The sequence below is a fragment of the Numenius arquata genome, chromosome 6 (assembly GCF_964106895.1).
Source record: "Numenius arquata chromosome 6, bNumArq3.hap1.1, whole genome shotgun sequence".
Classification (NCBI taxonomy): domain Eukaryota; kingdom Metazoa; phylum Chordata; class Aves; order Charadriiformes; family Scolopacidae; genus Numenius; species Numenius arquata.
In genome coordinates this window covers 27,674,798-27,696,996 of record NC_133581.1, presented here as the reverse complement: position 1 = coordinate 27,696,996, position 22,199 = coordinate 27,674,798, and the positions used below count along the sequence as shown (strand labels likewise).

Here is a 22,199-nt window from a genome sequence, read left to right as displayed (position 1 = left end):
TAAAACAGGTTCAGTATTATAACTACTAAGTCATTTTTCCACAGTCACAGTTTTTTATTTCAGTGAAGAAAAACTACATGCAGCCAGTTTTATGGGTTTTTTGTTCCTTTTCAGTATATTAATAGAGAAATCGTATTGTGTGGTAGTGTAGTAATAAGAAATAGTTAACAGAGTCTGAAGGTCAGCAATGGATAAACAGAGGAATAAAAACATCTTTTCTTCTCAGAAAAATCTGACTTTTTGATAAACATCAGATTTAGAATATTGTGAATTTGTATTGTGGGATGTTGATGAAAGGGTAGGTGAAAAATTCCTGGATTTTGTTCCCAACTCTTTATTCCTCTTTGAACTTTAAATATTTTAAACATTTTTGTTTAGTTGGAGAGCTGCTTGTTAAGCGGATGAATCACCTTGAGTTTTCATAATTAGCTGTGTGTCTTTGTTGTTCCCTAATATGGCAGAGCTTATGTTCTTTTTCTTTTGGCTTTTTCAGGTATGAATACAAGCAAGAGTGAGACAGTGAAAGAGCATCCATTAAAACCCTCTAGAAGATCTATGCCATGCCTAGCCCAGAGCCAAACACATCCTCAGAGTCTGAGCAAGCATTCGTCTTTTCTGCAGCCAAATCGTGTGCAGCCACAGCCCCGGCCCCAGCCTCTAAGTGCAGGGACATCTACAGCTACGGTGGATGTAGTGTCAGAACGAGGTAGGAGGTTTTTCTCTTCCAGTAGCTTGCTCCAACACTGGGAATAGAAGGAATCTATGGGAACATCGCTTGAAGTCCTGTGGTGTCTTAGATACAATTTTTTAGCATCTTTCATTAAATTATAGGGACATCTGATAAGCTTTGTTTAGATGTCTACGATTTATTGGAGAGAAGTTTTTGCACCAAACAACTAGAAGAACTAAGATACTGAGTTCTTGAGTGAAGCTCTGTAATGTTTGAAGTGAGACAAAGTAATTTTTCTTTTATTTTTCTGAATTACAAGATTATTTCCCTCTCACTGAAAACAAGACAAGAAAGTGCTCCTGTATGCTGGAGAAGAGCATGAAGGTTTCTGTAGTTTGTCCTAAGAGAGAGAGAAAAAATAAATACTAGGCTTTTAGCAAGAAATGTCTTTAAGCATGGACATGTAGGAGTAGATGTGTTCATGAAAAGCAGTATGGAGAGATTCAGAAAAAAGGGAGAAAATCCCTATGAATTTTGGCTTGTGTTTGAAAAAAGAACTACTTTTATGTTAGGATTTCTATTTTAACAGACAAACATGCCTTAACAAGGAGACAAGTCTTGTTGGAGATCCCAATCACGGTGTGTGCCACCTGTTGCCAGTTATTGCCATACACTGTTGCCAACTGTGTGTGAACCTTGATAGAATAAATTAAATTGGCTGGCTTCTGCTACTAAATTTTGATAAGTCCTTACTTAACGTTGATAGGAACTAATTATTACTCTTATTTAACGGAGTTGTACTTCTCTCAGAGTGAAAGTCTTCACTAAAGTGATCTTGTTCTTTTTTCCATCAATGGAAAATGCTCTTCAAAATTTCAGCCTAAAGTTTTTCATTTGAGTCACTGACAGCTTTAAAAAAATGTGTCCTTTACTTACAAAATACACGTGAACGCTGATACGGTTATTGCATTTATTCCAGCTAAAGTGATGGAGACTTTGGAAAACAACTTGCTTAAGCTGTCTAATACAGAGTACAGCGATCCATTTTTAGGTAAGTCTATGCCTGAACTGAAATAATAATAAATGAATGATTCTTCTATTACACTTGCAGTATTTAAGTGTGGAAGGCCATACTTGCCCTGAACTGCCAGGTTCTTTGAAAGAGGAGACTAAATGTGACTAAAGAAATACGCCCTATCATAAATTTCATGATACTTTCTCACCTCTTAGACTAACACTAAATAGGGACTAAAGACAAAGAAGTGATTTTTTCATACATTCAGTGTAACTTTTTCCCTTAACAGTCTTTCATAATGCAATCACTTGGAAGGATATATTCAAAATTCCTTTGAAATAGTTATTATTATTGAGTTATTATTCCATTATCATCATGTTATTCAGTATTGTCATGGCTGCAGTTGTTATTTAGTTGTTTTTGCTTTAGATATTCATGTATATTTGCTTTAGGCATTCAAGTATAAAAAGTGTTCCAATTTGGCAAAAAAAGCAGTAGAAAAATAGCTATAATTGCGGCATATTTGTACCTGCATTCATAGAATAATCCTGTCCTTGCGACTGTAAAATGAGCCTGTGTATACACACGTGTAGTAATTTGCAAGTTCCAAAATTAATTAATTTTGAAATTCCCTGGCCATGTATTACTCATCTAGGATTGCTGCACCTTGCACAACTACTGTGAAAGATCTTTTTGCTCACAGTCAATGTATTATCAGACTAGAAATTGCATCTTCACGCTAAATGAGAGAGATCTGCTTTCAGAAAGCTATTTCTGCTCTCCTTTCACGTTTTACCATTCATTTTTCTCGATGCCCAAAATACATGATAGGTACGAGGCTCTTCACAGTCTCCTAATGAGGTAGCTACTGGAAATATGAGTGAAATTGATACTTCCTCCAAAACAAAATCAAAATGTTCCAAAGTCATGACACAGACCAAAAACTTGTCATGACGTTTTTATAAGAAAGTCACATGTCTCATTAAGGTTCCAGTTGAAGCTACTGCATTCTCTTAGTGTAATTGGTTTCATTGGGTAGGCAAGCACGGGTACTAGAAGATTTCATTGTTATAAGTTGCTTAAATATTTTTTTTTTAATATCCTGTTCTATTTTTTACTAATTGATTACACACATACGTGCTGATATTATTGCATATTTAAGTATGGCAGCAGGAATTCTTTCTTATAGTAAGTGATGCGCTGTTTTGCAATCACATCACCTAGTTTAACCTGAAAAGAAACATGGAGGGCTCAGCGATTGAGGAGAAGATAGATTAAGTCTCATCAGCTCAAAATTGTATTAAACTTTGGTGTGAATGTTTCTCCTCTTTTGACTACAGCTATGCTCTTTGACAAGACAGAAAATATTTAAATGATAGCCCTTTGATAACTCGATTCATTAATTTGCTCTTGTTGAGTTAATCCCAAATTAGATCACTGAAATCTGTATTTTCTGTATTTACAGAAGTGTAATTGGTTAGGATGTTCAGCTACAAGCCAGAAAGGAAAAAGTATTTATAAAGAAATCTCAAAAGTCAGTAGTAAGAATTGCCTTAGATAAAGTATCAGCATTATCAGTTAGGTTCGTGAAGAGAAGTCAGGGACAGTTAAAGGTACGTTTCAAAAAATGGCCTTTCAATAAGCCTTCAAAATACTGTTTGTTTGCACTTGAGGATTGCATTTATGTGGGTAAGAATTTGTCTCCAAGACTAAAATTGTTGATTTTGTCCTGAATCTGGGGAGCAAGGATTAAAAAAAGGGGGGGGGGAGAAAAAAAAGGAATATCGCTTCTTGAACTTTGATCACCAAATAGGTGAAAAGGATGCAGCACTGCTGCATGCTTTAATCAGTGCTCTGGCACTTTGATGGAGTTTGCAAAATAGACTGATTAATGGGTATCATCTCCTTAGTGAACCTTTTCAAACTGCTCTCCTGAGAATGTGAAAGAATGCCGAATTAAGTGAGTGGTGAATTTTTAATTAGGCAGCATCACGGAACTGTACTTAAAATAGGGCAAATGGCTTTTTCCTCTTCCAGAATTGTGTCCGTAGACAAACTATCTTCTTGTGAGAAGGGGATTAACAGGAATCAGATAAAAGATTTCATAGGAAAGGTTCTTATTCATTGCAGTTGACTATAAATCAAGGGGCCATAGATCTGTTGGACTTGTTTAGTCAGTGACACGGATGGATTTATAAAAGAAGAAGATAACGTATTACACCTTTGTTGCTAGTAACACAGACAGACGGGATGAAGGACATTATGGATTTATGTTCTTGTCAGTTCTAGGTGGTAAGTAGTGTTTTTAGCTTCAGGAATCAGTAAATTCAAGCAAAATAATAGACATTGAGCTTCTATAACTTATGATGTGAACTGTGAGGTTTCAGATGCACTGGAGTGCTCGGGGCTTAGCCAAAGCTTCATGGAAACTCCCACCCAGTGAAGGTTATAATCAGGGCTTTTGGACCTTACCCAGGTGGAAATCACCTATTGCTTGGATCTGGACATTAAGTAAACCATTACACCTTGTGTTTCTCAAAGCGTAGTTGTAGAATTTGGTGTTCAGTCCAGAGCAAAATCATGTTGTTGCTTCTACTTCCTTGAAAAAGCATTCTCTTTTCCTGTGTGTTCAGGTTATAGAAGAGTATTAAGTTCTGGTTTAAGTGATCTTTGTCACTTGTTGTGCCTTGAGTTCACAAAAGATAAAACTAAGATCAGAGTTCCCAGTTCACCGAAGAACATTAATTCCTCCAGCTCCACTGCTGCTACTTTTAAGATTCTTACTCATCAAATGAGTGAAAGATTCCTGCTTTTTAACTGTTCAGAAAATGTCTCCAAGAAACCAATATGCCTGCTACCCAGTATAATGTAGTTAGTAAAAAACTAATTACAGCGAATTTATTCTCGACAAGAAGACACTTTCATTTTTGTTAACTCATTTAGCTGCAAGTAGCTAGTCAGATCCTGTAACCACACACATGGGGGAATTTTCAGAATAAGATTTTGATGAGACCATTCCAATTCGTCAAGACTTCTTCAGAAATATTTACGCAAGGTTAGAAGTGGGTAGGATTTCTCACCATGGAGGAGACCACCGCAGAGTGACCAGTACGCTGCTGCTGAAGCTGTGGGTGAGCGAAATGGAAGACTGAGGTTCCAGTTACTGAATTGTACAGGAAAGACCAACTCTGTAACGTTGTCACAGACTGTCTTGAGGTAATACTTGAAATTTTTCCTGAAAGATGCCTAAGGTTTTTGTTCTAGTATGAAATGTGAAGACTTCAGAGCGACTCTGAGAGAGACTGCCTAGGTGTCTAACCTTTGATGCCGGACACAGGAGAGATGCTTATGCGAGTTGGCAGAGACAGTCAGGCTAAGTCTCACTCCTGTTTTAGGTAACCAGAACAGTACACGTATGGTACAGGACTTACCTGGACTATTCTATCATGTTGATGCAATAGTCACAAATACCTAAATGAATTAGTAAACCAGGAAAAATATTTTTCATACTTTTTTAGAATTGTCAGGATCTTATAAGAGGCAAATAAAAGAAAAAAATGAAAATACTTGTGTTGTGTTTGTAGATACATGTAAATACATGTTGCACAAGAATCTGGATGTTAAAGTCTGAACTCATTGCTGTAACAGTATAATTCTAGTGTCATCCATTTTTTAATACATTTGAAAGTTACACCAGTGACACTCAGACATTTGACATTCATTCTCTCAAAGGGAATTCACCATTATACTTTTTTTTTTCCCCCCAAAGTCTTCTGTCTGTGGATACTTGCTTAAAAATGTAGTGTATATTTGTATTCCATTCTGTTTTTACTGTGATTTTTCTTCTGAAAGTCATGCTCAGTAATTACTTTGATTGTGCCAGCTGGATTTAAATGACATAGCTTTAACTTCAATTACTGAATTTCTGGCTTTACTGCAGCTACCAATAATAGCTCATGGCTTTAGTTGGAGCCGCAAAAAATAAGCGGGGAATAGTTCCTAGTAGCTACATAGGAACTACATACAGAAAGTCACATTAAAAAACAAAAAGAGGAAAACATTTTTTTATTAAGTTCTAGAAACATAGCAGAACTGCATCCACATTAAGGTTAACTAATGAGTGAGTTAATTCAGGAGCTGCTCCACTGATGTGGGGTATATCTGTGTGCACGTGCATGTGTAAAGAAACAGTAATTGATAGGTTTTTAAAATAACGCTTTTCTTTTTCCTTAAAGGCCATCATATGCATAAAGGGAATGAACCTTGTCTTTGAACAATCACGAATTTGGCTGGCCATCTTTTCTAAGAGAAATCTAAATGTAAACAATTGTGATGAAGGTTATTTGCACTAGAATTTTATCTCCATGAACAGTTGAAAAATCCTGTTCGGTAATCTCTGTTAAAATTATAGGAGTTTTCAGTGTGCTTTTTAGAAATCAATTGGTGAGTTTAAGAGAAGTTAGCAGTTCTTCATTGTTGAACTGAAAATGAAGTACTCTTAAGTTAAGCTGAAGAGAATTTACATGATTTGTAGAAGGATTTGTTTTACTTCATGAGTAATAAGTCCCTTTTTCTAAGAAGAATCCCTTTTTCCTTGCTGTAACTGAGATAAATACGTTCTTCTAATGCATGGTATGGGTGAGAAAGAACTGTGTAAGGTGCAAAGGCTCACAAAAATAGTGAATAATATTGCACTGGATAGTCTGATCATTTCTTAAATCATCCTTTGGGTTTATCAAAAGGAATAGAAGGACAGTGGCAGTATTTGGACTGTACGTGACGTGTTTTTCCATTTGCTAGGTCCCTTTCTGTTGTTAAAATTATTATCATTAGTGTTGCCAGGTTTTACTTCCTTTTTTTATGTTTACTTTCAAATACTGTGACCCAGATTTACAAACGGGATTTCTTATTACAATACACATTAATGCCTTTAAAAATCCAGTTTATCACATACATGGCTAAGGCATCAAGATTTTCAGGAGTTAGGCCATATTGGAAATCCAGTTAGACTTGCAGAAAGACTTGTGAAATCTGATAGTCTGCTTGTTAACTTAAAAAATCCCATTTGCTCATTCTAATGCAAATAAGCATATAAGTGGCTTTCTGCAGATCCTACCGTCAGAAATGACAGAGGATCATCAGAGGATCTGCCCTCCACTGTTAGACTGAAATATTTCATTTCAAGTAAGATGTGAAAAATGAGTAATTGATAAATACAATCAATAGAAATTGGCATTCAGGGTTTAGATGTAATGAGTACCTAATTTTAAGTTATTTGACAAATAAAACCAATACTCAGTAGCAAATAAAACAACACTAATTAATTTATTCTGGGTTTTCTTCAGAATTAGGTTAATTATGAGCGATTTATGCATCGTAACTCTTCTTCCTTAGCATGACATGAAATCCTTCCTAGATAAGAACTTGATCATGAACAATGTAGTTCATAATTTTGCTGTAACTGCTGCCTTGTATTCTGAATGTATCCTGAATCCATCGTTACAAAGGTTATATGTAAGAAACACCCTTGTTTATGTGCCATGCTGCAATGTAGTGAACTGAGAAATAAGACCTGAACCAGAAGTAACAATCCAACAAAGCAGCATAATACCTATATGATAAAAACTTCTTTCAGTGCTCGATTATAGGAAAGTTTGTAAGTGAATTTGATTAAGTGATGTTATGATAAACAGAAATGGACAGAATAGCCGGTGCAATACATACAATGTTTACATGAAAGGAGGGGCTGAAAGACCATGAAGGATATGAGTCAAGAAAACCAGGTTCAGTTTCTGCTTCAAGAGAAACACGATGTTTCCATTGTGACTTTTAGAATAATTTTTTTCAGAAGCTTGTGGCCCTTAGGCAATGCCTGCCATAGGTAAGGACATCACATCTATTCTGACTGTGTTGTGAGATGGCTGAAAAGCTGCATTAGGACAGGGAGTGTGTGGGGGATTTGTCCAGCTCCCATATTAGAGCCGGTTCATGCCCAGAGAGCTGGCAGCGTGGATGAAGATGCAAGCCGTGTGATCCGTTATGAGCCTAGTGCTCACTGAAACTAATAAGAATTAGTCTTCGAACTTAATACTGAGGTTTGAAATACCAAAGTGCTTTAGGCATTTAATCTGCCTGTACCAATTTTGTACACAATTTTAACTCCTCCAAAAAGCAATAATACAAGCCTGACGCTGTTTTTAAAAATGAGAAATAATCTGTATAATGGTTTCCACTGTCTGAAAGATCACGAGAAATTGTACATTAAGAAAAAAGCCTGCACTTGTCTGTTATAGTAGGTTTTGATACATAGAATGATAGAATCGTAGAATTGTCTAGTTTGGAAAAGACCCTTGGGATCATCGAGTCCAACCGTCTACCCTACTCTACAAAGTTCTCCCCTATACCATATCCCCCAACACCACATCTAAACGTCTCTTAAACACATCCAGGGATGGTGACTCAACCACCTCCCTGGGCAGCCTATTCCAATGCCCGACCACTCTTTCTGTGAAAAATTCTTTCCTAATGTTCAGTCTAAACCTACCCTGTTGGAGCTTGAAGCCATTCCCTCTCGTTCTGTCGTTAATTACCTAATAAATACACATACACTGGTAGCTGAAAAACCTTTTATGTTATGTATACAATATAGTATTCCAAGTACACAGCAGAATAAAGTAAGAAGACCTAAATCCATCACAATGTGTTTATACAGGTTTTAAGTGATATTCTTCTCCAGGTTATTTGTTGTTTCTAGGACTAAAATTAGGACAAAAGGGGATTAATTTCTTAACCAGTAATCTCATTCTTACTAAAGCTATGCAAGGCCTATCCCTAAATGTATAAAGGCTCAAAGGATTGAGTCAAAAGTCATCCTATCAAAGTTTGTGAAACGGAAACTATTAGGAATAATTTTTATATTAATTTTCCTTTCCATAACTGTGCCACATTTCAACTGAAAAATATTTGCTGTCCTACACTGCCGTTATCTAAAATATATTGGTGAATTAAATGTTACAGAGACATCGGGGCAGGTGGTTTTTGTCCCGTAACTGTCATAGAAGTATAATGCGCTCTTGGCCCTTCAGAAATATATGACAGAAAGAAAGGTAGCCAAGCAGTTAAGAAGACCCAAAAATGAAGATGATAAGTGTGGACCTAGAAGTCAATTTCTAAACTAAATGCTTCTGCATTGTTAGGTAAAAGACTCCCAGAAATGAAAGCATCCTCCAGCATTTTATCCTATAAGTGCCCTCTGGGCAAATCTTACTGTCATGCATGAAGCATAGCAAAACTAGGTGTCAGGGAATGTAGACAGATTTTTGTGATGTATGAAGACTGAAGTTACTCATCATCTCCTCTGTATTACAAGACAGCAAAACAAAGCCACTACTGGGATGAAGAGATCTGTTATCCGCTTGATTAATGCTTGAATCTGTTTTACATCACTTTATACTTGGTGTGGATCCAACCTGACAGAACACATTACTTCGTTACATGTTTTGGGATGCTAGCTATTATAGGTATATACCTAATTAAAAGTAGCTATGTACCTAATTAAAGAGAAGTCCTTGAATTACTGAATTGAAAAGTGAAATTCCCATTGACTTCATTGAAATACGATTTGGTCTCTGCCTCTAGATTTACAAGCTGTCACCCTTGTCTCTGATTTAATATCCTCGTCTTTATGTTGATGTGCTTGAGGGTCGGAAGACTCTACAGAGGGATATGGACAGGTTGGGATGAAGGCCGATGGGATGAAGTTCAATAAGGCCAAGTGCCGGGTCCTGCATTTCGGTCACACCAACCCCAGGCAGCGCTACAGGCTTGGGGCAGAGTGGCTGGAAAGCTGCCCAGCAGAAAAGGACCTGGGGGTACTGGTGGACAGCCAGCTTAACATGAGCCAGCAGTGTGCCCAGGTGGCCAAGAAGGCCAACGGCATCCTGGCCTGTATCAGGAACAGCGTGGCCAGCAGGAGTAGGGCAGTGATGGTGCCTCTGTACTGGGCACTGGTGAGGCCCCACCTCGAGTGCTGTGTTCAGTTCTGGGCCCCTCACTACAGGCAGGACATTGAACTGCTGGAGCGTGTCCAGAGGAGAGCCACCAAGCTGGTGAGGGGTCTAGAGAACAAGTCATAGGAGGAGAGGCTGAGGGAACTGGGCATGTTTAGTTTGGAGAAGAGGAGGCTGAGGGGAGACCTCGTTGCCCTCTACAACTCCCTGAAAGGTGGTTGTAGAGAGGTGGTTGTTGGCCTCTTCTCCCAAGGGAATAATGACAGGACCAGAGGAAATGGTCTGAAGTTGCAGCAGGGGAGGATTAGATTAGATATTAGGAAGAATTACTTTGCTGAGAGTGTGGTCAGGCACTGGAACAGCCTGCCCAGGGAGGTGGTGGAGTCGCCATCCCTGGAGGTATTTAAGAAACGTGTAGACGTGGCACTTCAGGGCGTGCTCTAGTGCCAGAAATTGTTGGTTTGTGTCAGTTTGTGGGTGGGTGTGGTGTGTGGTGTTTTGTGGTTTTTTTGTTGGGCTTTTTTGTTTGTTTGGTTGGTTTTTTGTTTGTTTGTTTTTGTTTGTTTTGGGGTTTTTTCGTGGTTGGACTCAGTGGTCTCAAAGGTCCCTTCCAACCATAAAGATTCTGTGATTTAAAATTCAGCCTTTCTTTTCTATCTTACTTCTGCAGTGTTAGGGAAAGCTAAACATTTTAATACAGAAACATTCCTTTTTCTGACTTGAAGTTGTTATAGCATATTAATTTTCCTCTCTGTAACAGGTCACTTGGGGCTTGCAAATTGTAGATCTATAACTTCAATGATTTTTAAAATAATTTTTTTTATGTTACAACAGTTCAAAAAGCTTTCAAATACCACATAAGTTTTAATTAACATAACTAAGTGAAATACATCTGCAAGATACTATTATTGGTGATACTAATTGCTTAAAAATGCTTTATAGTTACATTATATATTTGTTTACTCAGTTCTGCAAGCACATAGTCTTTTAAATATAAGATTTTTGTAGGATTAATATTTAAATCTTTCTCCTTCTTAAAGTAGGTACTCTAAAAACTCATATAAAGAGGTCATGTACATTCTGTTTGCATTAGCAATAATAATTTGCCTGAACAGCCCTGGAAAAAAAAATTAATCCTACTAGGAGCTCAAAAGCAAAAAAAATAAAATAAAAGAGGGGTTAAGAAAGAAGGCAGTTGTCCTTTAAATGTCCTTGTCACTTTGAGGACATGGATGTGAATATACAACAATCCCATCCTCCCATTTGCAGTCCTCCCACTGAAGAAGACTTTTTTCTTTTTTACACAAATCATGCTATTTTTTCTCTCCTTTTTTCCCCCTCTTTTCTTTAGATCTCTTAAGTTTTAGCAGAGTTTCAGAGTTTTTCAGATAACTCTAGATCTACCATTTACTTTAACATTAATGTAGGAGGGCTGCTTTTAACCAAGAGTCTTCCCAACAGGACAGAAATTATTTAAGTTTTGGTCTGTGGTTTGTTTGTTGTTTTTTTTTTTTTTTTAATTGGATTCTGCAGTAAAGGAGAAATGGAGAAGTGTTTCATAAACACTTATTACACTCCTTGCCATATTTTTACATTGACTAAAGGTTTTTTTAGACGTTTCTGGAAATTAGTGTTCACTCTAGTACCTTACTGAATTAATAGCTGCAGTGTAGATTAACTGAAAGCAAAATATCTGCTCAGCTGATATATTTCAACGTATAAACATTAATCAGTGGCCTTTGTAGAACAGTTTTTTTGGTGATTAGACCTACACAGCTGAGAATCTGCTCGATCTTTTTTAGCTCTGAAAAGAGGGGGAAAAAAAAATTAAAAAAAAAAAATCCAGCCCACATTTAATTAAAAAGTCATGAACATTTGGAAGTCCCCTGGCATATAGGAATGGGACTCCTGGTTCATGTCTTTCAGATGTCCCAGTAAGGCATAGGTGGGGCAGCAGTTATTAACAGCGAAGAAGATAACACGCACTTGGGGAGGTGAGCAATGATCTGAGATCTGTTAACGAGCCATCTTTCTGTTAATTGGTGTAAAAGCCTGAGCTTCTAGAGCCATATGAACTGGATTTGAGGTTTTTTTTACTCTCCTGTGGCTTCTTGCCTACACCCTCCCCCTCCCAAAGTCAAGGAGGCTCGTTGTGGTAGTTGGCATTAGAGCCCATCCAAGAACTACAAGAGCAGGGAGAGCTGGCAGTTGTTCTCGACAGTAACAACCAAATGAGTTGTTATAGGCCAGGGAAGGGATGATGGGAAATAAAAAATTAAGCAAACATTAGCTTTCCCACAGAGCAGAGGGAAAGAACTTGAGGCAGCCAAGCTTTTTTCGTGACATTTTGTGGAGCTGCAGCCAGATAAAGACTCCGTGTTTGAATTTAAAGATGGATAGTTTTAATACAAGTCAAATAGAAAGACTATTAGTCCATATCATTGCTTTTGGGGTATGTTACATTAAAAACATCCTTGGGCAGTACAACTCCAGCCACAACATTCAGGAATGCTATCTTGGTTTGGCTTGTGGCAACCCCAAATGGCAGTTAAAATGCAAATCCGAATAATAGAGATTGTGGAGAAAAGGATAGCAGAAAATAGTGTTCCTTTATAGAAAAATGTTATATAAAAATGTCATGAAAATTTAGAAACTGCAGTTATTGAAGAAAGATTTAAGAAGTTTAGTCACGGTGTATTGTAGTGCCCATTGGTGACACTAGGAATGATCAAGGTCGAGTTAATTTAGATCTTGTAAGTTTATCTTCAAGAGAATGTAATCTTGGCTTGGTGGGTGGGAAAATTACAGGAGAGAGACTTTCTGTTTTTATTACAGTGGTGGGTACCTTATTACAGAAAAAACACCTGTTTATAGAAGAATACAAAATCATAGTTGATGCTACTAGTGGCAAAGTTTCATTTCTGTGAGCTTCTCTCAAGATCTTTTTCTAAGCCCAACATATTTCATTCTCTGTTATTTAAAAATTTTAAAACTAATCAAAAGAAATTTACAAAAAGTTCAACTTAAGAAATAAAATGAGCCCCACCAAACACACACACACACTGCAATTATTCTTTCTAACCTGTTGTGGTACAGAAATATGATGCAATCCACTGAACTTTCTCTTTGAGTATATTTATATTAAAGATTTTGTTTTAATATGTCCTGCCGAAGAGGCAAATGGGACTGCTAGTCTATTCAAAGTATCTGCAAAGCGTACTGTAGGTGTTTTGTTGACATGAACGTTTAAACTACATTAATGTTAAGATAAATGCACACTCTTAAATATAGTTTTAAAATATGGATTGTAGGCTGTGTTTTTCGGTCTGACATTTTTTCAGATGGGTGTAACAAATGCCTATTCAAGTGCAATGTTTAAATGCTGTGTTTTCATCTTCATTCCACCCCTATTTTTGATACCATTTGATACTGTGTAGGACAGTGCTTTAGCTGCATAAAATAAGTCATCAGCTCCTGAAAGGTACAATAGCAAATATTGTTATATTTTATACAAGAAATATACCTTTTAAATTCCAAATTTCTTTATTTTTATGGGGCTTTTTGTTGCTAAACCCTTTTTTGACTACTTTTCACACAAGATAGCAGGTATCTCTAAATGGAAGGCTTTTTTTTTTTTTTTTTTTTTTTTTTTTTACAGAAAATACATGGTATAATTTACAAGTTATGTCCTTGAAAACATAAAAATGCTTAGCAGGTAAAAGTGTGTTGAGCACTAAGGGAAGACTAATTTCGTAACTTTTAATTGTTTGAATAAAACATTATGTACTTTTGCAAAGGTGGTGGTGTTTTTGGTTTTTTTTTGAGTGTTAGGTGTATTCATAATGTCTAATCCTCTAAAACTTCCCTCATAAAAATAGACATTTTAATGTAAGTAGAGTCTTTCTTTCAGGGTAAATGGCCTATCTAGATGCAAAAGTTTAGGTTTCATAGGCCTGTCTCTCCTTTTCATTTTACTGGCTTCTATTACAGGACCTTGATCTTTACTAAAGCTAAGAGCTCATCACATCTGGGCATGAGTCAAATCTGTAAAGTTCCTTAAGTATCCCGTTTCCTACTTTGGATACCAACTGCTTGAAACCTTCTTTACAGTCATTTTACTACATTCCTTGCATTACACAGAGTAACCTGTATATTAGGTTAAAACATTGTTTAAAATAAGTAAAATCTTTGAGTTTTGTGCCACAATTTAAATGGGCTATTTCATACTTTGAGAAATCCCTTCACAGATTTACTGAGGTTAATATCAGTATCAGAAATTACTGAGGGCTCGCTTTGTGTAATCATTATGTAAGCAGCTAAATTGCAGGAAAAGCTGCTCTTGGTAAATGTTGCGGTTTAATATTCCATCTCAGAAATGTCTAGGCTATATGAGATAATTGTGGGTTGGTTTTGTTTTTTTTTTTTTTCTTCTGTACGACTTACTGTGGAGAATTTAACTGAACAACTTAATGGAGAATACTTTGTTATTGCAGAAGAGCTTTTATGAATATAAAATTCAGGCAAGTCAAGATTGTGGTTCCCACGGCAACCATGATTTGTTTCTTGGCTTCTATTTAGGGTTTAGAATTACTGGGCTAAATGCTGTTTCCCGTTCCCCTGACTTTTCCCATGTTGATGTGAAAGCTGAGATGAGAACTTGGCTCAGGATTTGTGGGTAACTTTTTTTGTCTGAGTATGTTTCTATTTCCAATTTGTCCAAGATACAATTGTGTGAGGATAATTATTCTATCTTTTGCATCCTTAAAATATTTTTTTCAAGACTAACCATTTTCTAGCATTCATTAAAACTTACACAGTCCAACGTTTTACAGGAATTACCCCTCATTTTACTCCTGCTGAGTATAAATGGTAAGTATTGTCATGATTTTTTGATAGAGAATCTTCAAGAAAATGAAATGTCTGGAAAAAAGTCCCTTCTGATAGAGGATATAGAGGGACTCAAGGACTTAAGTCCTAACTCGCCTGCAGTGATGATGCAGGAGGAAATTTAATCATGAGAGTGGGTTTTAGTAAACTTTAAGGAAGGTCTTCAGTCACCTGCAGCTATCTTAGGATACTCAACTAAGTTTTTATAAAAACTTTTGTTGAGCAATTAAAAACAAATGCAATGAAGAAGGAAAGCGCTTTCTTGATAGCGTCAACTAATCTTCTGCCACCATCATATACACCTCTTAAAATGTGTTCTGAAGTGATCACTGCAATACCTTAATATGCAAACTTTCAAATACTATATCTAATGATGAGCAACATGTGTATAGGGGAGTCGGGCATTTAGATTTGCTTATTTAAATTTAAGACATGAGATCCTACTCTTGTCTCCGGGATGCTCCTGTCTGTCTGTTTGGTAACACATTTTGAGTCTTGACAATTGCGAGCCAAGCACAAAAGCATTTGGATATTTGGATTATATCGCTTTGTGTTTTGGGGTTTTTTTTAAACTACTGTGAAGAATGTTGTGGGCTTTTGGTTTGAATATTAATAGAAAAAAGTTTCTGTAAGCCTTCTGCTAAAACTAGAAGTCACTTCTAGTTTAAGACAAACATGATAATATTTCAAGTAAAAAGCTTTTGCAGGAAAGGATAAGAGTACGAGTTACTGAAAAGTGGATACTTAAAAGGAATATTCAACTGTGGCCGTAATAATAGTGTTAGTTTCTCGCCACTATAACCTAAAATGAGCCCACTGTTTTCTTCTGTTTTTCCTTCAGACACAGGAAAGGACAAAGACACATACACAGATGATTCAGAACATGGAAATTATGATGCTCGTACGGATCAGTCATTGCTTATTCAAAACAAGCTTACCAGACAAAAAACAGAACCTCGGACTAAATCATCTTTAAAGGTAATGGACACAAAACTTGTTGTATCCATTGTCAGAATGTGCTTAAATATTTTAAAAATATAATTTTTAGGGGATTAGCTAAATTGCAGCTTAAATAAATAGGCTTTTCAGGGTAAGAAATTTAGGTGGCTCCCATATATCCCTCGCCCAAGAGACCAGCTCGAGGGCAGGTGAAGCGCAGCCAGGAGAGCCGGCAAGGGGCTTGTTTTTTGAGGCTTTTGGAAGCCGGGGGAAGGGGCGAGCCCGGGCCGGTGCCCGGCAGCTCCCGGGGGCGGAGCCGGCACCCCCACCCCCCACCCCCGGCGGCAGATTTAAACGAGGCATAAACGCTCCAACGGTCACTCGCTGAAGAGACCGGCTCGAGTGCAGGTGAGTCCGCGCTGGGCAAGGGAATCGCGGCCGGGAGAGCCGGCGAGGGCCTCGTTTTGTGAGGCTTTTGGAAGCCGGGAGAAGCGGCGAGCCCGGGCCGGTACCCGGTACCTGAAGGACTGCCGGCTTGGCCACAGAATAGCGGTGGTATCCAGCGGGCAGAGGACGGTGGCGTCTGTGCGCTCTGCACGCACCACTTCGGATGCAGCTTCCCAGACAGAGCTCCTGTGGGAACATGCTGCTACTCGGACATCGGGTTGTGGGGTGTGCCCTGCTCTTACGCCGGTGTCAGGTGGCGTTGGTGGGCACGCCTGTGGGAGATGTGCCCAGGTAGAAGAGCTCCTCCTCCGCTTAATGATGGAGCTCAGGGAGAAGGTGAGCAAGTTGAGGAAAATCAGGGAATGTGAGAAGGAGAAAGACTGCCAGAGTTGCACCCTGCCTCCCGTAACAGAAACCAAGCAGGCAGGCAGAGCTCTTGCTACAGAGAACTCCCTGTCCTCTCTCTGCCAGGCTGAACAAGGTAACTTAGAGGATAGGGGGCTATGGGAACGAGTTCCTGCCCAACGAAGCAGGTGTGTCTCCCCGGTAACTCCCTCACTTCCCCAGGTATCCTTAAACAAACAGATACGAGGCTCTGCAAAGGGAACCCGGTCACAACGAGGAGGATAATTCAATGTCTATGGAGGTGACGCCAAGGTTAGGTCAGACTAAACCCAGCATCAAAACATTCTCAGTTCAGAAAAAAAGACAGGTCATTGTTGTAGGCGACTCCATCCTCAAGGGAGCGGAACTCTCGATGTGCAGACCCGACCCACTTCTCAGGGAGGTCTGCGGCCTCCCTGAAAAGGGACATGAAAAAGACATGAAAAGAAAACTTCCCTCCCTGGTAAGCCCCTCAGATTATTACCCCTTACTCGTTTTTCAGGCAGACAGAGACAAACGGTTAACCAGAAACCCGAGGGTGATCAAAAGAGACTTCCAGGCCTTGGGACAACTGGTCAAGGGGTCAGGTGCACAGGTAGTGTTCTCCTCTGTCATCCCAGTCTCAGGGAAGGAAGAGGAAAGTAACGAGAAGAGCCAGCAGATCAATACCTGGCTCTGAGCCTGGTGTCAGAGGCACAACTTTGGTTTTTTTGAGCACAGGAAGCTTTACATGACACCAGGCCTGCCGGAGACAGATGGGGTACACCTGTCTCAAAAGGGGAAGAAGGTCTTTGCGCAGGAGTTGGCAGGGCTCATCAAACGGTCTTTAAACTAAGTTTGAAGGGGGAAAGGGAGGAATCCATTAGCAGACACGCAAGGGTCATCGATGGATTAGGAACTATTGCTGTGTCTGGGAATGGTCAGGTAGCAGTTAGGCCTTCCTACGCCAAAAAAACCACCTACACCATAGAATCAGTGATTGTAATGATTTGCATCAACTCATCTAAGAGGCAGTAGCCTTTTTTCAAAAAATGTATGTTGCACAGAATTTAGGACATAAGATTCCCATCATGGAGGGAAATTCATGTCAGCTGGGAGACCTCAAGAAACTAGGAGAGTTTAGAAGAACTAAATTCACATAGCAAATGTAGTAGTTGAAAGTGATCTAAAGTGTAGGAATCTCTTTCTAAGAAAAATCAAAATGATAGCTAGACGTCTTGAATGAAAGATAAAATTCACTAAATGTATAGGAGAGTGTAGGAGTATTTTCAGGAGATGCAACTAAAGCATTGGGAAAGCCATCTCACCAGATAAAACTGACATGTTACCTTGCTTAGTAATTACCCCATCACATTATTCATCACAATGCATTTTCTACAGCAGTTCATCCACTATAATGCCAAAGAACTATAACCAATTTTCAGTTCAAAACATATTCTTTTTGTTCTCTCTCTGGACTGGGAGACCCTTAATTATTTCTATTAAGCGTAATTGCTTGTAAATGTAGGACAAATGACCTAACCTCAAGAAGTTCTGACTAATTTTCTTCTTCAAGCACTGAAAGTAGTGTTTTGTGTAGCACTTTTTTTTTTCTACCAGCAGTTCTTTGATTTTGAGCAAATAAAGGCATGACTAATCCCATGCTACAAATCTAGAAAGGCTTAAATTGCTTTAAGATTCTGTGCTTTAGATAAAGTATACTCTTCAGTAAGCTATTATACCGTCTCATCGATTTTTGTCTATGGCACTTTGTGATTTTAGCATTGAATGCGTATTTTACAAGACTCGTGCAACCATTGTAGAGCTTGTTCTCTCAGTCACACTCATCATCGTTACTACGGAACACAGGTAGCAAGTTGATTTGGTATCTGAGACTTCATTTCCTGGGATGCTTTTAGAAAAAGAATATAATAATAGCTGTCTAATAAGTTTTAGATAGGTTTAATGGTAATCATATTTACAGATCAGAAATCTATGACGTGAAAACAAAACTTTGGTAATGACAGAGAAGAGTTATATTTTAATCTAAACAGTTGCAATGAGAATTTTTTGTTTCCAGACTTTTTTTGTCTGTTTCTGCAAGGGTAGCTGAATTAAAACAATAATAATAATGAATGTTCTTGTTTGATTTTGTTGATTAGGTAGACAAAGCCTTTTGTATTAAAAGTGGTCTGAAAGACAGAAAAAATAAGGCAGAATCTTCTGTATTTAGACTATGTTATAAAGCACTAAATATATTTAATAACAGATAAGGCTGCTACCAAAAAAAAAATCTAGTAACAGATTATGTCTGTCTAGTAACAGGCATTTCATTGTGCTAAAGCAAAATATTTCTTGCATTTTCACGTCAAATATAAAAGCTAGCTGTGTTTTCTCCAAGCCCTGCACTCAGGACTGATATAAAGTTTATAGGCAGCCAGTAAGCTAACTTTCTTTCGAAGTTTGAAGAGGAGCCTTGTATTTGTCTTAAGTTTAAACAAAACCACATTTTTTAAATCTCAACCTTGTACGTCCTGACCTACCGAACGAAGTGCTTTAGAGTTTACAAACAGTCTTCCGAAGCCACATCTGGCTTTTAGCCTTGACAACTCCTTTTATCACAGCAATTACTTTCGAAACTTCCTTTTGCTTTTATACTGGTTTTGCAAATGAGGCAACCAAGCAGGATCCTCCTTCTGATTACTATTTGCCTGCCTCCACAGGAAAAAGGCAGAGGGCATTTAGGTTAGTCTTACATTAGGAAAGAAGGTTACTATTTTGCCTTTGGATTATTGTACAAGTCTTTGTGGCAGTTAGTGGAAGATGTCTAAGGGAAACTTCTGTCCAAAATGCGTATAAAACTAGCAAAAGGAGGCTTCTAATTCTTTTTGAGACTGAAAGCAGAAAAGACAGCTCTAGAGCTTTACAGCTGGTAAGTACTCTCATATATTTGGAAAATAAACCAATCTGTCATGATTAAAAAAGTCTCTTCAGTCTGACCAGAGAATGAAAATGAGAAACACCACATTGGCGAAGCTTATTCTTATTCTCTGCCTGTTAATGATTCTAATTTAGGCTTGTTTTGGGAGAGTTGTTTTACACCTGAGAGACTCGGGGAAAAATTGCTAAAAAAGTTATTGCAATTAATGTTTGGTACCATTATCTGTCTCAGTGATGTCTCAGCAATACTGAACTTGTCTTACTGGTATGATGAAAGCCAGTACACAGGGTTTTTTTCAGGAATTGTTTATTGTTTCAGGTCACATACATGATGCGCCACTTTCCATAAATCTGATTTGTATTGCTGCAGTATTAAAGCTTTGGAAACAGCAGATAATTTTGATATAGCATCTGGATGCCAACATTCATCTTGATAGTCATCTACTTTTCTCATTCCCTTGGTTATGATTTATAACTCATAATCTCCTTCAGTGTAGGTTGGTATCGTTTTAGAATCCACAGATTTAACATTGAAAAATTGTGAGTCTTTCAGACCCATTAAAAAGCTGTCTTCATTATCTATCTCTGTCATCTTTTCATCACAACTGCTGTTGAGATTGTGTAGAAAGGATGACTTAATGTATGTGATTCTGCCAAAGGATCTCATGCAGAGGAATGATGCCAAGTGGCTGCTGAGTGAAGTATGGAGTGGGTAGTATCTGCTATTGCAAGGGAAATGTAGGAAATGAGAAGATCCCTTATGGGAAAATTTGATATTTGAAATGTTCTAGTTTCACTAAGAAGGGAAAGCAGACTAACCAGACTTTATCACTCCAACAGAAGGCAACATTTGTCCAAAAAACAGTGAAGGCAGTAGCAGTGACTTCTTTTCTGTACCAATTACTATCACATGTATAGTGGCAAGATAGGAATATTTCAGGAATTACACTTCCATTTCCTTTCATTCATTACATTACTGTTACTCTCTGTGATCTGATGAATTTTTTATCAGATGATTTTTTTGTCTAGGTAGTGTATTTTGCTATTTGGCAAGTAAAGAAATAATCCGTAGAACAAAGTTCACATATTATCACTATGGGTTCAGGAACTGTAAAGAAATACTGCCTATACATTAGCCTACTTTACTGCCTTTTTCTGGTATCTGCCGATAGCCGCTATACTATTGCATGTCCAGACTAGGTTTGTGTTAGATAGGATCTGAAATGATTTCTCTTTCAGTCTCTGGAAACGTTACAAAACTTCTAAGGAATTTAAAATAACATCTTAAATAAGCAATTGGCTAAAACATATGGTGAATTGTATCTAATCAGCTGGACATATTGCTGAAAATCCATTATAATTTGAGCAAAAGTCAGTATGATCAGTGTAGATTATTAAAGGATAAATCTACCCATGAAAACCTAAAATACATTATTTAGACATTTTATTGGATTCTTTGTGATTTTGGACATATCTTTTCATTTCTGTCATGCAAAACAAGTATTTTGCTTACAGAGTTTCATGATGGTTTTGAAAAATGGAATAAATTAAAAGTCACATCTGCAGAATAAAAGTGTTATTCGATCTTAATATTTTACTTTCGATGCTTTTGCAAGAATTATTTTCTGTTTTAATTTTTTCCTGTTTAAGTCCATGGCTTTCACAGTTGCACAGATTTGTGCTATATGTTCTAATTCTGTCAATTTATCACTAGTTTGACATACCTTGTTTCCCTCATAATCCAGCTCCTTTGTTCAGGGAAAGTCAGGCATGCATACTGAAAGAGAAGCTTTGGCAATAAAATGTTCTAGTTTATAAATAAGAATAAGATGTAGATGATAAGTGTACTGGAAAGGAGAATAGCAAAGGGAGCCTGATAGATAAGGAGTAGTCCACAAATGCAGTCTAATAATACTAAAGTAAATAAAGTTTAAAAGGAATGATAACAGATAAAATCATTATCCCAGAATAGAATGGCATGGTAAAGTGCAACAAAAGTTTACTTCGTGTTTACGCTTCTAATGCATGGCTCTCATCTGCTGTGAGGATGTTTAAAAAGAAAAAAAAAAAACAAAACCTCAATATTTCAGGAAATGCAGGGAAAGTAGTAAGTGATTTTATCATAAATATGAAAGTTTTAAAAAAATAAATATGCAAAGAAAAATTTTCAGTGATCATGTCAGTGTGCTTCTTATTAAGGCCTCCCTAGTAGACATAAAGAGCAAACAGAAGTCGTTAAGTATTAAAAATGGGAAGCCTCCTCCTGTCTCCAAACAACCTCCCTTGCTGCTTCCTCATACAGTAGCACTGAACAGACGTCCTTTCAAAATTTTGCATGAGATCACCTAAACTTACTCCTTTCTTGAAGCAAAATACATGCAAATGTATGTTTTGTGCTTACTCTGTAAGTCTGAATAGAACAAAAACGGAAAAAAAACATCCTCTGTAAAGAAGCTAAAATGATCACTAATTCTTTAGTTTACTCCTAAAAAGTTAAACTGCAGTTTTATTGGAAAGGTCAGGTATTTCTGGTAGTCTTCCTCTCTGTTCAGAAAACAGCTGGGTTCTGCACAGTGCAGTGTAATATACACACAAGTACATTAGCATGGGTAATTCCGGCAGCCTGTTGTTGTTAACCAGGCTGTGTTGTCTTTGATGCCCAAGAGAGTTTTGGTATCTTTGCATATTCAAGTATGTCCCCAATTTTCTTTCCTAGGTTATTTTTTACAAAAGAAAAAAAAACCAAAACAGTGTACACTTAAAATGAGTCAACCTATACTTTTGGAATTAAGTAATTGAAAGGATGAGTACAATAAATTAATTTCTGGCTTATGCATTCCAAACCCCTTCAAACACAAAAAGATGATTGCTAACTTAGTTGTGTGCTTAGAAAATTTCTCATAAAGCACACCTTGGAGTATTGTTAAGC

At 37.6% G+C, this 22,199-nt stretch overlaps 1 protein-coding gene across 2 annotated transcripts in view; it reads left to right on the top strand.

Moving 5' to 3' along the window:
• Positions 1-22,199, top strand: part of ANO3 (anoctamin 3) — a 199,581-nt gene that overhangs the window by 111,279 nt on the left and 66,103 nt on the right. The window contains exons 1-4 of one of the 2 annotated variants that reach the window (XM_074148862.1): positions 496-706; positions 1,650-1,721; positions 15,423-15,559; positions 21,317-21,319. In XM_074148862.1, the coding sequence (XP_074004963.1) occupies positions 496-706; positions 1,650-1,721; positions 15,423-15,559; positions 21,317-21,319 (423 nt within the window). Of the gene's footprint in view, positions 1-493; positions 707-1,649; positions 1,722-15,422; positions 15,560-21,316; positions 21,320-22,199 lie in introns of those variants that run through there. The other variant, XM_074148861.1, reaches the window with a different exon arrangement.